This window comes from Ceratotherium simum, chromosome 8 (assembly GCF_057802395.1).
Source record: "Ceratotherium simum simum isolate JZ-2026a chromosome 8, ASM5780239v1, whole genome shotgun sequence".
Lineage (NCBI taxonomy): Eukaryota > Metazoa > Chordata > Mammalia > Perissodactyla > Rhinocerotidae > Ceratotherium > Ceratotherium simum.
Window position 1 is genome coordinate 77,794,712 of NC_141907.1, and position 16,500 is coordinate 77,811,211.

Sequence of the window (16,500 nt, forward strand, 5' to 3'; positions counted from 1 at the left end):
TGGAATATGATAGATTAATCAGTGATAAAGTAGGGCTGCCTTTTAATAATAATATATTTAATTTTTTAAGTAATGATGAACTTAGAATAGCAGAGATGGTGATGGGGAAATTAGTTATAAAATGGATGATGTTTGTTTTTGCTGTACCCATCAGTGTTGGCACAAGGATGGGGCTGCTCAGTAACGTCTGTGACCTCTTATGTATATACAGCTGCCATTTATACTCTCAGGACCTTTATCGGAAAATAGGGATTTATATTTAATTCATTTTTAAAAAGAAATTATCACCTGTTTTTGAAACCAGTTCTTTGAATTCTTTGTATAACTTCAAATTCTACTTCAGTATTTCTCTTTAAAGTATATCAAGATTTAACAATAAATTAAAGTTGAATTCTATATTCAAAAGGAAAATATAAACGTTTAAATATTTTTCTTATTTGAAGTCTTATATCTTTATATTTAGTTTATATCTTTGTAATTTAGTTATTTTTGTCTTTCTTTGTACACAGATATGCAATATGCTTCACAAAGTGAGTTTCCAAATGGAAAAGAAGTTTCTTCAAGAAGTCAAAATTATCCTAAAAATGCAGCTAAAACAAAACTGAAACAGAAATGTTCCATGAAACCACAAAATGGTTTCAACAAGAAACGTAAAAAAAATGTATTTAATCCTAAGAGAGTTATTGAAGACTCTGAATATGATTCAGGTTCTGATGTCGGTAGTTCATTAGATGAGGACTATAGTAGTGGTGAAGAAGTGATGGAGGATGGCTATAAAGGTAAAATACTTCACTTCCTTCAAGATGCTTCGATTGGTGAACTTACTTTGATTCCTCAGTGTTCTCAGAAAAAGGCTCAGAAGATAACAGAGCTCCGGCCCTTTAATAGTTGGGAAGCTCTGGTAAGGCTACATGCTTTTTTTTCCCTATGTCTGTGTGTGTGTGTAATTCACAGTACCGCTTATAGTCAAGGTGTCTTTAGCCCAGGGAAGCATAGATGGGTGGCCTTATCCTGTGTAGAGTCAAACATTACTTTCATTGTAAGCCAATAGTATTTCAAATAGTGTCATATGACCTTATTTTGAATGAATTAAGGGGTGATTTTCCTGAAAAAAACCAAGCTGATTGGCTGGGCATACTGTCAGTCATTCTTTTGCATAGAAACTTGGTTCATTTCACTGCAGAAGAAGAAATTAGAGCTTACATTTAGGAAGGAGTTGTTTGCTAGCCTGTTCTGATCTGTTATTGCTGAGACACCATGCAGAAAGCGAGAATGTGGCAGAAATTTTACTACAACTGCTTGAAGAGCAATAGCAACGTCCAGGGGAGCTCCATGATTCAAAATGCCAGCTTGAGTGTTTCATGCTTCACCACAGAAGAAGCAATTGTTTATTTTCTTTTTCTTTTAAAAGTGACAGCTCAATCTCTAACATGTTTTTCTTGGGTAAACAACACGGCCATTTTATGGAGTGTAGCAGGCTGCAGCGTTTTTAATTGGAAAGATAGAAAAGTGTGTGGAAGCCTAGAATTCAAGCGTTAGGTGAAGGGAAGGCATAAGCACTGGTAAGTACACTTTGCATGATCGTTTTCTGGAATTTGATTTCCTATAAACAAGTTTTATCAAAAAATGCCTGTATTTTGAGTTTTGTAAGTGTCAACAGTCAGCAGATCTTATTCATACAGAGAAGTAGAAAAACTCTGTCTTTTAAGTTTTGCTTTGACTTTTGTGAGAATGTGGGTGTTTATAGCATGAATTATATATAGGCCCCACTGTGAAAGCAGTATGATGATTTTTTACAACTTTAGAAGATGAAGTGACTCTTGATGCTTCATAAATTTTTAGGAAGTTTTATTCTCTAACTTATGGGAATAAAGTTGCTTTTGTGATTAATTTTATACTTACGAAAAATCCATATGAGCAGAAGTTCCCTTGATAAGTGTCTTCAAGTGGCAGTATGGGAAGATCCCTGAACAATGGTTGTAAAAAGCATTTTTTAAAAAATTAAAATGTTTGAAAAATATAGAAACAACATTACTAGTATTTCGTAGCTAAAAATAAATAAATAAAGCCATTCGTTTTGCCTGAAGCCTTTGCTTTTCCAGAGAACATCTGTCAAAGCAGGCCCTTTCAAAACTTGTTCGGCTTTGCCTGAGTGATTTATTTGTTAAAGTATTTGCTGAAGGGCTTTCTTGTTCTTCTTTTCTTTCTTTTCTTCTTTCTTTTAATCTTTAATGGTCTCCTGTGTTATTGCAGAGTTAGGTTGCTCAGGCTTGTTGGGATTCTAATTTATTTAATAAGGAATGCAGTTATCTGCACAGTGTGTTTGGTCACTGTAACTACTTGCCCAAATATCTTACAGTAAAAGTAAATTATAGCAGAGTTACATGTGCCAGATGCTTTTAAAAATATTTAGTAACTTAACATGTAGAAAGCATTTTTCCTCTACTAATTAATTGGCATGGTTTAAATTAGTCTTGACATGAATTTGTAGATTATGTGTTACCTGCTTAAACCTCCTATTGCATCTTGCCCTCTTTCTAAAAGTTGAACACAAAGACTACGTTTTTTGCTAGCCATTCATCTAGATGTTGATTATTTTATGTAACAGTTAAAAAGTAAACTTGCTGCTTGAGTCCAGTGAATACAGGGCTTTGCTGTCCTGAAAAAAGTAGGTAAATGAAGAGTTTCAAAATGAACAGTTAAAACTAGCAAGTTGATGTATGGAAGCTTTGAGTTTTAATTTGCTTAGAACTTTAAGCTTCTACTTTCACTTACTATAGAATTTTGAATATGACTGATTTATAGAGCAATTTAATAACTTAAAATCATCAAAAGTCAGTATATCTACATTTTGGTAAAAAGCTATATAATTGACTCCTTCCTTATTAATCAGAAAGTTTTGATAATGTACCTGTAAACAACTTCAAAAAGAAACAAATGAAAAAACATTTACTTTTGTTTTCATAGCTACTGTTTTTAGAAATTCCCGTGAGCATTAGTTGAAGTTTTAATTATGTCACTCAGTCATAATTTAATGAAAATTACAAGACATTATATATTAATTAAGAACAAAACAGCATGCAAATGTTTACTAACTCTTAACGTTATTATTGAGGCTTGTTTAGTCTTAAGGATTGGGGAATTTGGTAGAACTTGAAAATTCATTGATATTTTATTAAAAAATGCATACTGAGCCAACAAATCAAGTACACCCATACATTTTAATTATGATTTTTGTTAAAACTGAAGTCTATATAACATTGGTAGGTTAAATGTAATCATTGGTGTTTCATTGTCTTATTTTATTATAAAAGTAATTTGAATGTGAAAATGATGTTAGCAGTGCCTTTTAAAGCAAAATTTGAAAAGTTGTACATCATTGTTATGACTTTCTTGTCAGAGAATTATACTTTTTAAAAATTAAAATGCTCTGAGATATTCTAGTCGCTCTCATTTAACATGAGGAAAATTTGGTTATTTAACAAAATAAGTGCGTTATGTAAGAGGGTGTTTACGCTTGCAGCTTTATACTCATTGGTTTTTTTCATTGAATCAAAATTTAAATATTGTTTGTCAAGTTTTCTTCATAATTTTTCCGTTTCACTTATTATCTGCTTAACAGCAGTAAAGTATATGCTTATTGTAAGAAACCACATCACTAAATCGTGTAGACTTTGGAAATACAGCAAGCCAAAAATGTCATTAGTTTAAAAACATGTGCTGTTAATGTGGTAAAATTAGGATTTTTATTGCCAAATTTCACACATTTGATGGCATCAGTTCATCAGCTACTTACTGAATTTTTGTCTAGTCTCGTGCAAAGTAGGACGCAGATGCTGTTATGTCCATGATAATCTCATTGCGTCGCATCTGTATGCTTTAAACCAGAATAATGATGTATACTGACCAAATCAAGATTCATGAATAGCTCATCCTAAAAACTTTTCACATATGCATCTACTTCCTTAACATTTAGATCAGTGCAAATGGAGTTTTCCTTGATTGTTAACCAAGCAACCCAGGTTTAGTTCGTGTCAAACACTTTGTGCTCCTCGTTGTGCTACTCCCATCTAATAGTGACTTAGACCACAGGGTTTCTTTTGTGCTTTGTTTTCCCAGTGGTTGTTGTAAAATGTCTGAAATTTGTCACTTAAAGCATTATAATGCCTCCTACTTCCTTCCTAATAGGATGGCTCCAGTAAATTTGTGTATAAGATTACATATTCAAGCTTTGTTTTGATTTTTTTGTTTGATAAATATAAGAAGATTATAAATGCACTCTGAGTACTTTGTAGGCTGCCTCCAGGTATTTATACCAGTGAGTGAGGTTAGGACTCTGTCTTCAAGAATGTTACTTGTTATGTGGAGAATTAAATCTGCTTTTAAACAATTTTCCCCTTTCTATAGAAATTCAAAGATATTTGTACTGTAAGAGTGACACACTGTGGCAAGAGAGAAGTACTTCAGTGTGTGACTCTTTTTTTAAAGAAGAAAGTCCTTAGAGTGATACTTGAATTTTTAATCGAAGAGGTAGTAATCAGGGCCATATTGATGTTCTTTTTTTCATATAATTATCCAGCAAGTAGCAATTCCTTTTTTTTTCTTTTCCCTCTGAAAAAAACAGCCTTATCATTTTTTGGGTAAATGATTTTTTTTTGTGTGTGTCTAAAATTGAAGCAGTACATGCAAGAAAAAGAAGAATGTAAAAATTCTACCAAAGATACCCGCCACTTAGACATTATTGAGCATCTATATATTTATGCATGCATTTGTATATTTCATATTATGTAAACAGGATCATATTTACTATACTCATCAGTAACTTTAGATTTACTAGTAGATCCTGCATTTACAGAGTACTTCATATTTTTTAAATCCTTTTTTGGTAAAGCTAAATAACTTAGAGAATTATTAAATGCTTTTTGTCTTCAGGAAACAGTAACATGACAGTAGAGTGTTCCTACACCTTTCACTAAGAGCCAACCCCAGTTCCCCCCCCCACCCACCCACACCCCTGGTGAAGATATTGTGGAGTTAAAGATTGGATTTTTTTAAAATTGTTTGGTTTTTATTATTTATACATGTATTTAAATTAACAATTTAAATAATTCTACAGGCTTGTTCTCCCCAAAAGTCCATATCTATCCCATTCCCCAGCCTATTTCCCATACTGCAGATAACTGCTTTCGTTTCTTTTGTTTGATTCTTATCACTTGCATATCACTAGGTAATATAAACATAATGCTATTTTTTATTTTTCAGTTGCAGTCCTTATCTATTGACATAACATTATGGACATAATAACGTTACAGTAGGATAAGCTGTCTTCTCACTGTCTTTCTCACCTCAATGCCCATTTCCTATTGCCCAGTCCGGCAGTGTAAGTTAATAATATGGTAATTTTGAAGACCATTTTTTAGTATCTACATTGTTATGACTACGTAAATGCCTTTCATAGCTGAGCCATGTAGTATGCTACACGATTGCTTTTTTTCCTTGCTCAGCATTTTTTTCCTCTGGTTATTAGTTGTCTTGATTTTTCTGTTTGGTTAGTTTTCTATATACTTATTACTTCTACTCTGAACTCTTCCCCAGTTGTCTAAATTTCCCCAGTTTTTAGACACTTCAGGTATTCTTTCAGTTTCATCTTCTTGAAGAAGTCTCTTCTGGAATCTTATGACTTGCTCCGGTGTGGACTGGTTGTGTTGTAGGCCACCTGAGCCTTAGGATCTCATTTCCTTGACATCCTGAGGAATCTGGTTTTCTCTCTTGTGTTGGATTGGTTGTTTTTGAATTCCATGTATGCCTCTTTATTTATTTGTTGGTTTTGTAAGTACATACTAGGAGATAGGTGAATAGTAATGTAGTAGAACTAGATGGCCTGGTTTTGAATCCCAATTCTGACATTTTCTAGCAATTTACATGACCTTAAGCAAATTCTCTCTTGTTTGTCTATTTCTTCATCTGTTAAGTGGGATGTCATTATAGTACTGACCTATGGGGAAGTCTAAGGATTGAATAAAATAAATGCCCATTCAACTGCCTGGCTCCTAGAAAACGTTAGCTGCAGATATTCACAATATTTTGCATTGGAAGTGTTGTATATATTATTAGTGAAATGCTAAAAAACCATTTGTTGTTTTGTGCTTATGCTGCAATATCAATTTTAGCCGTATTGAATTGAACTGTTTTAGATCAAACCATTTTTCTCTCTTTTTTTAACCCCCTCTGGGCTTTTAAACAGATATATGGCAGATTACATTACCTGCAATATATTAAGACTGCATTTTTCGGCCTCCCTTGTGGTAATTTGACAAAGCTCTGTCCAGTGAGATGTAAGCGGGAAGAGTATATTATGACTTGTGGAAAGTGTCTTCAAAGGATCCTTTCTTCCTGTTGGTTGAGATGTCAGTGTGATCTTAGGAACCACCTACTGAGGATTATGAAGCAGTAAAGTAGAAGAATCCTTGATTTCTGGATGCCATGCTATGGTGTGGATGCCACCATACCAGATCTGAAATGCTTCTTCCTGTCTTCATTTATGTGAGAGAGAAATAAACTTATGTTTCATTTAAATCCCTGATGTTCTGGATTTACTGTCAGTCATAACTGAATCTAATCCTAACAGATTCATCATTCAATGAAACCTCTTTCTCAGAAATCTGTCTACTGATGTTTTACATTTGTGGACAGTGTATCACTACTAGATAGATCTAAATTCTCAACTCGAAACAATAATTTAGATCATCTCCAATGTTGGTTGGCTTGTGTGGGGGGAGAGGTAGGGAGAATGGGAAGCTCCAGGGAATTAAGTTTTGCAATTTTGACTTCAAAAATATCCAAAATGTTAAGTTCCATTGAAAGTCTCAGTAGCCATCTCAGACTGTTGCAACATGTGAAATGAGTTGCCTTTTGCACTCCCCTTCATTGTCCCTACAAGAGTTTCAAACATAAAAATTAGAATACTATAATGAACCCCATGTACTCATCACTAGCTTCAATTTCCAGCTTATGTCTGATCTTGTTTCATCTATACCCTCATCCACTTCCTTCCATTTTATATTATTTTGAGACAAATCTCAGACCTCATTTTATCTATAAAAATTTAAGTATATATCTCAAAAAAGACTTTTTCCCCCCTAAACAAAACCACAATAAAATTGTCATACCTAATAAAAATCATCAATAATTCCTTAATATTAGAAAGTATCCATTCAGTGTTCAAATTTCCAGTTTCTTTTAAATGCCATAAATATTTGTTTGTTTGGTTTTTTTGTTTGTTTTTTGGTGAGGAAGATTGGCACTGAGCTAACATCTGTTGCCAGTCTTCCTCTTTTTGCTTGAGGACGATTGTCCCTGAACTAACATCTGTGCCCATCTTCCTCTGTTTTGTATGTGGGATGCCTCCAGAGGAAGGCTTTGTGAGTGGTATCTAGGTCCATGCCGCTCCGAACCCACAAACCCTGGGCCTTGGAAGCAGAGCGCACAAACTTAACCGCTATGCCACCCATTTTGTTTGGTTTTTTATAGTTAGTTTGAATTAGGATGCACATAAGGTCCCCATACTGAGATTGCTTGATAGGTCTTTTTAACTCATGGGTTCTCCATCCCTCTCTCTCTCTCACTTTCTTTTCTTGTAATACCTTTGTTGAAGAAACTGGCTCATTTGTTCTGTGGCTTCCCAGTCTGGACTTCTCTAGTATAGTTGAACACATTCCACTGGTCCACTATCTTCTGTAAAATTATAACTAGAAGGTTGACTGCTCCCACCCTTACTGTTGTGGTTGGGGATGTGTTCTTTCATCAGGAGACAGTAACGTCTGGTTGTTTCTTTTTTGTAGGGTTAGCTTATCTCTTACTTCTCTAGGTTCTGACATATTGAATTGATCTTCTTTGGATCAAAACAGTTTTTTTATTAATAAGGTCTCTCTGACCTTATTACTCTGAAAGGATTTCTTAGATCCTAGATTATTAGTCTCCTTGCGAAATGTGCCCTTGGAATTTTGTTCTTTCCCTTGTGATACAGTTGCTACACTTAAAATTGTTCGTTGCATGTCTTTCCCGATGACTGTAAACCACATGAGTACAGGGACTGTGTCTATCTGTATACCATGTACCTTCACCAGCAGGGTAATACTTGCTAAAAAAATATAAGAACATAATAAGTGGTGATTGGTTACAGAAAAAACAGTTTTTTGTGTTTTTAAATTTTAAGGTCTTAAATTTTTTTTATTTAGGGAGGTACTAATTATAATGAAAAGAAAAGAGCATATACTTTGGAATCTCTTTTCCCGGTTATGTCATTGGAAATTGAACATTAGTTTATTCATCCAGAATTAGCGGACCAATCTTGAAATTGTTGTGAGGATTTAATGAGTTAGTGAATAAAAGACATCTAGTAGTTTCTAGCACATACAAGGCACACAATATATATTGCTTCTTTATTTCCTGGTTATTCCTCATTGGTTCTCTCACACACATACGTATCACTGTCACATACACACACACACGCTGTAATAGGCATGAGATTGGGGTTTTTGGCCTATAATTTTGGGATTTCATTTGAAAACTAAAATATTTTAATTAAAAGTTCTAATAGAACCTCCTTAAAATCTTCAAGTCACTGATTCTTATATATCCTGCTGTTTCTGTATGAATCTTTTCCCTGGAAAGCACAAAATGGGAGGCCACATTGTGATTATGAGTGTTATCCTTGTGTAAATGGCAAGTAATGTGCAAATAACTTCATATTTCACAGTGTCATTTTATGAAGTACTTAGTTTTTGTTTTGTATTTTAATCCTGTGGTACATTAATAACATGGCTTTGGAATAGATTGAAAATTTTATTTCTTACCAACTTATTCTAGGTTAGATATTAACAATGTATATTATTATAAACTGCATTTTTTATGAAATTATCTTAGTATATCCCGTGTTGAATTTCTATTGCTTGAGCTTCTCTGTGATCTTAGAAATACTGTGATCACAGAGATTATTTCGAGTTAATGTGATTCTTGTTGTAACTTGAAAGAATATGCTAAATAAGATGACATGAATCAAAATCATGTGTGGTTTTATCCTAACAGATGATTTTACTTTAGTTTCTTTTATTCAGTTCTGGATTATGGGATTTTTCTTTTTGCCCAACAGGATGGTTAGCTTCCAACAGCTATTGGGCTTTCTAATCCTTTTCACCAAAAATATTTTTTGTAATGTTCTTCAGCTATCCATATGGAAAAAATCTGTTACAGCTTTTATATTATGAAGTATTCAGTGTCTCCTTTAGAAAAATAAATACAAATACATTTTGAAAGAAATTCTTTGAGTTTTCACATAAAACTGTTTATACAAGTGTTGTATTGAAATTGATTTTTTTCTTAAGTTTTATGCAATTATTGAATTGGTCGTAGTTAACTTTTGATTCACGCAATATCTTTCCAAATAATAGTCTCAGTTTAGGTCTCAGTTTAGGAGTAAAATATCAAGTGACAAATATTAATTGGAGTTTTGAAAGCTTGAGGGGTTACACTTTGATGATAGGTACGGAAAACTGTTTTAGGAGGATGAATCTCACAGTCACATGTCATAGGAAGTGGGAAGAATGGAGGCAAGAGGTCAGGGGTGCAGTTATTACATTTGATACTGTTACTTTTGGTAATAAAGGTGAACCTGAGATTTTGAAGACAAAACTTGATAGGAGACATTAACAATTACTTTAGAGTTTCTCCTGTAAGAGAACAGCTACCAGGGTCAAAGTAACAAGCTTGGGATTGTGCATTTTGGGAAGAAAGATATATTTTATTTCAACACGATGTGTTTCAGGTGACAGTAGAATTTGTTAAAGTGCAACATGTGAATTTCAAATGTAGACGTGAAGAATCAGGTTCCCTTAGTCCTCGATTAAGGTCATCAGTAAAAGTTTAAATTAACAAACTTCTTTCCCTCATAAAGAAAGAGATTGAGATTGGTCTTCTGTTTACTAGATCTAAACGGTTAAATTATTTTTCTTTTCATATTGTAGTTCACAAAGATGTCCAAAACCAATGGCTTATCAGAAGATTTGATATGGCACTGTAAAACACTGATCCAAGAAAGGGATGTAGTTATAAGGCTTATGAACAAATGTGAAGACATTTCAAATAAGTTGACAAAACAAGTTACCATGCTCACTGGAAATGGAGGTGGATGGAACATAGAACAACCCTCCATTCTAAACCAAAGGTAATACTTGTTGTACACATGTATTTATTTTATCCCAGTTGTATAAAAATTCTGAATTTATTTCTGTTTTGTGCCTAGGGGACTTAAATATGGAAGTGATGTGAAAACTAATGTTAAAAGGGAAACCCAAGGTTTCCTAAAATGGCACAAAAGTGGTATATGAATTATTTTTCGTTGATTCCTTCTCCCACTTCCCAATCAGGGTATTTTACTCCATTATATCATTACAAATCAGAGGGAGGAAATTTTATGGTCTTATATAACCTATGTTTTCCTTTTCTGTTGACAGATAGTTTCATATATAATCACGACAACTGAAAAGGTGGTTTTAGCTACCCCTTTACGTAATTTGGTGCTTCAAAAAGTCGGCTACTTAATTACATCAATGTAAAAATTTGTTTTAGCTCAATTTTTTTAAATCATAAATGAAATGAAATATCCTATATCTGATTAAACGTTTTAAATGCTTTCAAAAGCCCGGATTTTTAAATCTCTTTTAGGGGTAGAAATACATCAGAAACAAAGAGGACACTTTATCAAATACATTATATAAGGAAAGATTATAAAAAGTATGTTTATAAAAAGTATATTCTTCAAAACTGCTGCTTTCAGTAAAATGTCAGAATTCTTGCAAAAGATACACACTAAATTATTTTCACTAAGAAATTTATCCAGCAGCCAGTACATATTAAAATGGCATTTTGTACTTTAGAACACCTACATTTTGCATGGTTTTGGGATGTTGGGATGGGGGAGATTGTTTTGAACTTTCTTTAAGAGTTCATTTTTAAGTGGTTTGGGGACTCAAAACTGTTCAGAATACTTCCTTTTTAAAAAATGTATAAAATTGTTTACTGTGATAATATTTATAGTGGCAAAAACATGGAAATAATCCAAGTTCCTAAAATCAGAGAACAGTTAGAATGAATTGTGGTTTATCCGTATTATGCAGTGTTATAGAACTTTAAAAATGGGTTACATCTATTAAAAATATTTCTAATAGGTATTTAGTAAGATTAGCAGTAGGGTCTCATGAAAATCAATTACCTTAGTTGGTGATTTTATTTACTACTTCTGGTATTTTTCTAAGTTAATGATCAAAGCATATTTGCTGATCATTGGTTAATTAAAATCAAGATAATGAAAAAAAATCAAGGTATGGTTACTGGCCTTTAATAGTAAGCTACAATCTTTTCTGTGCCCTTCTAGGGTGCTATGGGATGGTGTAGGGAAACGTGATGCAGTTCCCACAAAGAAGCTCTTTCTCTGTTGCATAGAAAGAACTATGGCCATGTCAGCAAATTCATCTCCTAAAAGTGTAGTTGGAGCTGCTCCTTCTTGTTCTACAGCATTGGATATGGGGAGTTCTTCACTCTACAAGACTTACCCAGTTGAGTCTACTTTATCATAATTTGGATTTTAAAAAATCAAGTGCTTTATTGCATCACTTAAAAAATTTCTCTCTTAAACCTACATCCACAAAGTCCTGTTATTTGTAAATAGTATGATCAGGTAATAAGCTATCCTTTCCATTAGACTGAGGATTTTTTTAAATGAAATATTTAGATGAGAAGAAGTTTTTTTTTTAAGTGCTTCTTGGATCTAGTCCAAAGTACAATTTCTAAAAACCTGTATGATCTCTTTAGAGCTTATATAAATTCACTTTTAGGGGGTGAAATTTGTTGTCTTGGTTTTCGTTTTTAGCCAAGGTAAGCGTTGCATAGGCAGTTTTACTTGGTACACTGGCCAGGCACCATGGCTGCCTAGTATGGAGACATTTAAGATAGTTTACTTGCCTTGGGAAAGTCTTCATTAGCACAGAGGAAAACGTTAGACTATCCTGATGAATAAGCTATCATGCTTTTTCTTTCTTTCTTTCTTTCTTTTAAGGAAGATTGGCCCTGCACTAACATCTGTTGCCAATCTTCCTCTTTTTCTTTTTACTCCCCAAAGCCCCAGTGCATAGTTGTGTATTATAGTTGTAGAGTTGTAGCTCTTCTATGTGGGATGCCGCCTCAGCACAGCTTGATGAGCGGTGAGTAGGTCCGCGCCTAAGATCCAAACTGGCGACCCTGGGCCACCAAAGTGGAAGGCGCGAACTTAACTACTGTGCCACCGGGCCAGCCTGGTCATGCTTTTTCTTAACAGAATAAATTCTTTGTAGCAAAGTTTAATTTGAAGTAAAATTATGTTGACTGTTTATTTTCCTGTTACAAATTTATATGAATTATAACAGAAGAAAATTACCTTTTAGAGATAAAGGAAATGCAGACATACCATAAATCCTTGTTAAAAATAAAGTCTTTGCAGAGAAGAATAAAAATTCTCATATGTATCTCAAAACCATTACATTCATAATCTTTATTTTAAAATGTCAAAACTAAAATTGCCTAAAGTTAAAATATAATACAGTGAGAGAAAAGAAAAAGAAAACCTCAGTATTTCTCATTTTATTCCCACCATAGGTATAGCCATCCCTCACACTTAAGCAATTTGTCTAAAATTTACCAGCTTTAAACTGTTTTAACTGAAAAGATTTCTCACATGTTCAGTATAAACTGTATTTAATCATGTGTGTCCTGTCTTTTCTGGGCTAAATCTGCCAAGATTCTTCTGATCTTGTCCGTCCTCAACCCGACAAGATGGTCCCTATCGTGTTCCTAAACAGTCACTGTGAAACCATTGGTATTGATGTGAATACAGATCAGTACTGCAGGTGTGGTTTGACTGACTCAGTGCTAGGATGGAAATACTTTAGTACTCTGACTACTACTGTTAGTACAAACTAATGTTGTGGTAGTATTTTCAGCAGCCATGTCACACTTAAGGGACAGAAACTTTTGGTCAACTAGCATCTCTAATCTGTTTCATATGAACTACTTCAAGCCAGTCTAGCCCTGTATTTCTGCATTTTAAACTCAAATTTAGCACATCGTATGTACTCTTGTTGTTTCTATTTCAGGCCTTTCTCACCTTTCAAAATAATTTTGATATGCGTTTCTCTGACAGGAAATTTAAACCCAATTAATTTTCACTCTGAAAAGAAATAGTAACTGTCTGTAAGGATTTTTTTTTTCCCTAACAAAAGAAGTAACTTCAAAATAACATGCTGCCTCATTTTCTTTCCTGATCTCAGAAAATCTTAAAATCTTTTTTTTCCTTGGTGGGAGGTAAGAAAACCTTCAGTTTAAAGATATTTATAGTCACCTGTTGAGAAGAGAGCACTTTTAACTACTGCAGAAGGCCTAGGGTGTAGTTCCTACCATTTCGATAACCCACGTGCTAATCTGTAAACTGGTGGTTGGGGTTCATATGCAGTCATGAAAATGCTTAGGAAACTGTAGAATATCAAAGTAAATGGGAAGTATGATTACATCTAAATTTAGAGCCTGCTAGAGAAAGAATATAGTTTTTTTTTAAAAAAAAAAAATGGTCATAACAAGTGAATTGGATTTAAAAGGTCTTTGTCAAAACTGCATTTTCATTGATCTTTGTGCATTTTGAAGAAAGGATCTGTGATGAGCAGTACTGTGGTGATACTAAGCAACAGAAAGTTACTTGTAATTTAGGTGAGTTTAGCAGAGGAGCATATATATACACACACAAATATATTTTTAAAACAAATATTTCAGTATAACAAAGCTGTTTAATGTCCTAACCAAAACAGCTACAGAACTGCTTTGTGATCATGGATGAAACAATTTTATTTGAATGAAGAATTCTATGTAGTAGTTGCTTCTCAAAATTTTCTCATCACTTTTTAAAGTTTTATGTATAGTGAAGAATATTTTAACAGGCTCGTTTCTCAACATGTGTTGGTGATGAAGAAATTGAGTAATTTTTGTTAAGAATATTTCTTGGCTATTTGTGATAGATTTACATTGGAGTAGCATGTTGGCCATTCAATGCATTTATAAATAAGTGATGTTAATATTTCTACCTTATCCAGTTTCATCATTTTCATGAAATGTGAACCTTATGTATGTGGGATGACTAAGACATTGCAAAGGACTCAGAAAAGTCAGAGAACTCAGTTTTGATCATAGAGTGCGTGGGTCAGAGAAAGAGAACTTTTTCATGTTTGCTGTTTAGTGGTTAAGGGCTGAGCTCTGGATCAGACCTGGATTAGATACCACCGTCTGCCACTGCAGGCATGGATTTGGATAGATGTGTGACCTTGGGCAAGTTACTTAACTTCTCTGAAGGCCAGAGAACTTCTCATCTGTAAAATGGGGATAATAATAGTATCTACTTTATAATGTAGATTAAATGAAGTAATAATGCATGTAAAGCCAATAGTACAGTGTCTGAAATATGGTAAGCCTTCCAATATTAGCATTTACTCTCATCACTACTGTAGTAGAAAGAATTCATTTGGATCTGAAAATTAAAATATCTATGATAATATGTTCTATTTATTATTACTTTTGTAGTCCAAGAAGGCAAAGCCATTTTAAGAAGTGAAATGTATTCAGTAGTACTACAGATAGTACTACTGATTCAGCAATACTGATTTTTCCCTACCTATACTTGTAATTTTTTCAAATGATAAATGTTTTATAGATTGCACACCCCATAGTTGGAACATAGATTCTAATTTAAGATGGATATCTTTCTGTCCCCTCTCTTTTACCCCTGTTCTAAATAAGGTGACTTGATTTCAGAATTTGACTCCCTAACCATTTATTATGCCATAGCTATGTCCAGACCCCTTCCCTATGTGCACATAGTATGTGTAACAGGAAATTAAGGAGACAGGATAAAAGCTGGAGAATGAGAGGTGTGACCTTGTCCTGGGTTTTCATGTTAATATAGGGTGTGTGCTGTCCCAGTGAATATGAGAAAAGGCTTCCTAGTGAGATAGACTTCCTGAGTTAAAATCTTAGCTGGAACACTTTGTAGCCATGCAGCCTCAGGCAAGTTACTGAGCCTCAGGTTTTTTCATCTGTTAAACTGACAATAGCTACCTTTATCATATGTTAAAAGATTAAATGAGGTGATGCTTGAAAATGATATCTTTGTGTATCTGTAATTAATAGATGTTTAGTAAATAACTGTTTTTAACCACTTGAGCATTTGGAAAAAACTATTGCTTGTGTCCATTATCACCCTCCCATAATACTTTGCAAACAAGTTATTCCCAGGGATTAGTCTGTGTATGTGTTTCCAAATTAAATAACATTTTTGACACTTGCCCGGTATTTTCTGCTCGCTGATGTTCATTGATGTCTGGCAAATTTACATTTATACATAGTTCAAACATAAATACACACATACATACCAGAAAAATACATACGTTCCAGAAACGTACATACCACTGACGTTAGAGGTGATTGGCATTCATTCAGAAAGTGTTTAAGTCAGCCTGACAAAGTAGCGAATTATACTTGTGTTTGTATCCTAATACTTTAAGTTTCTTAATGTGCTAAAATTCAAATTAGTACAGTACAATTTAGTAATATTAGTAATATGTTATCATAGTTAGTATTCTGATCATTTACAGAATTAGTTAATTTGGTGATATTACATTATGACTGAATATGGAAATATTTTTTGTAATTCTTATTGCCAGAAGAAATAAATCAACAAAGAATAAAATTTGAGAAGATAAGATATATGTATTATGTTTTGGGCTCATTTTTTAAAGTAAGTGTAAACAGCTTATAACAGTAAGTCAAAAGGTAAGACTAGACCTAGGTATTTCAGTTTTTGTGTGCATTGTAAGCCTAAACCTTATGTAAGAAAACTAGTGGATAAAACTACTGAAGTATAAATCTGTAATATTTGGTAACTCTCTCTTTACCAGCTTGTCACTCAAGCCCTATCAGAAGGTTGGTTTGAATTGGCTGGCGTTGGTACATAAACATGGACTTAATGGCATTTTGGCAGATGAAATGGTAAGTAGTACTCTATTTCTAGGATTTGTCATTAAAAGACAACCTTGGGACTGGTCCGGTGGCATAGTGGTTAAGTTCATGTGCTCTGCTTTGGCAGCCCAGGGTTCACAGCTTCAGATCCCAGGCGTGGACGTATGCACCGCTTATCAAGCCATGCTGTGTCAGGCGTCCCACATATAAAGTAGAAGAAGATAGGCACAGATGTTAGGCCAGGGCCAATCTTCCTCAGCAAAAGAAAAGACAAAGATTGGCAACGGATGTTAGGTCAGGGCTAATCTTCCTCACCAAAAAAAAAAAAAAGAGAGAGAGAGACATCCTTGCTGTCATTAAAAAGTTAAAATTTTCAGGGCCAGCCCAGTGGTGCAACAGTTAAGTGTGCGC

The 16,500-nt window shown here is 33.9% G+C and overlaps 1 protein-coding gene across 4 annotated transcripts in view; it reads left to right on the forward strand.

Annotated features, from left to right (window-relative positions):
• SMARCAD1 (SNF2 related chromatin remodeling ATPase with DExD box 1) overlaps positions 1-16,500 on the forward strand; it is a 77,342-nt gene that overhangs the window by 42,512 nt on the left and 18,330 nt on the right. For all 4 annotated transcript variants that reach the window (XM_087434600.1, XM_014787895.2, XM_014787897.2 and 1 more), the window contains exons 9-11: positions 510-901; positions 10,023-10,222; positions 16,029-16,119. In XM_087434600.1, coding sequence (XP_087290726.1) covers positions 510-901; positions 10,023-10,222; positions 16,029-16,119 — 683 coding nt within the window. The remainder of the gene's footprint in view (positions 1-509; positions 902-10,022; positions 10,223-16,028; positions 16,120-16,500) is intronic.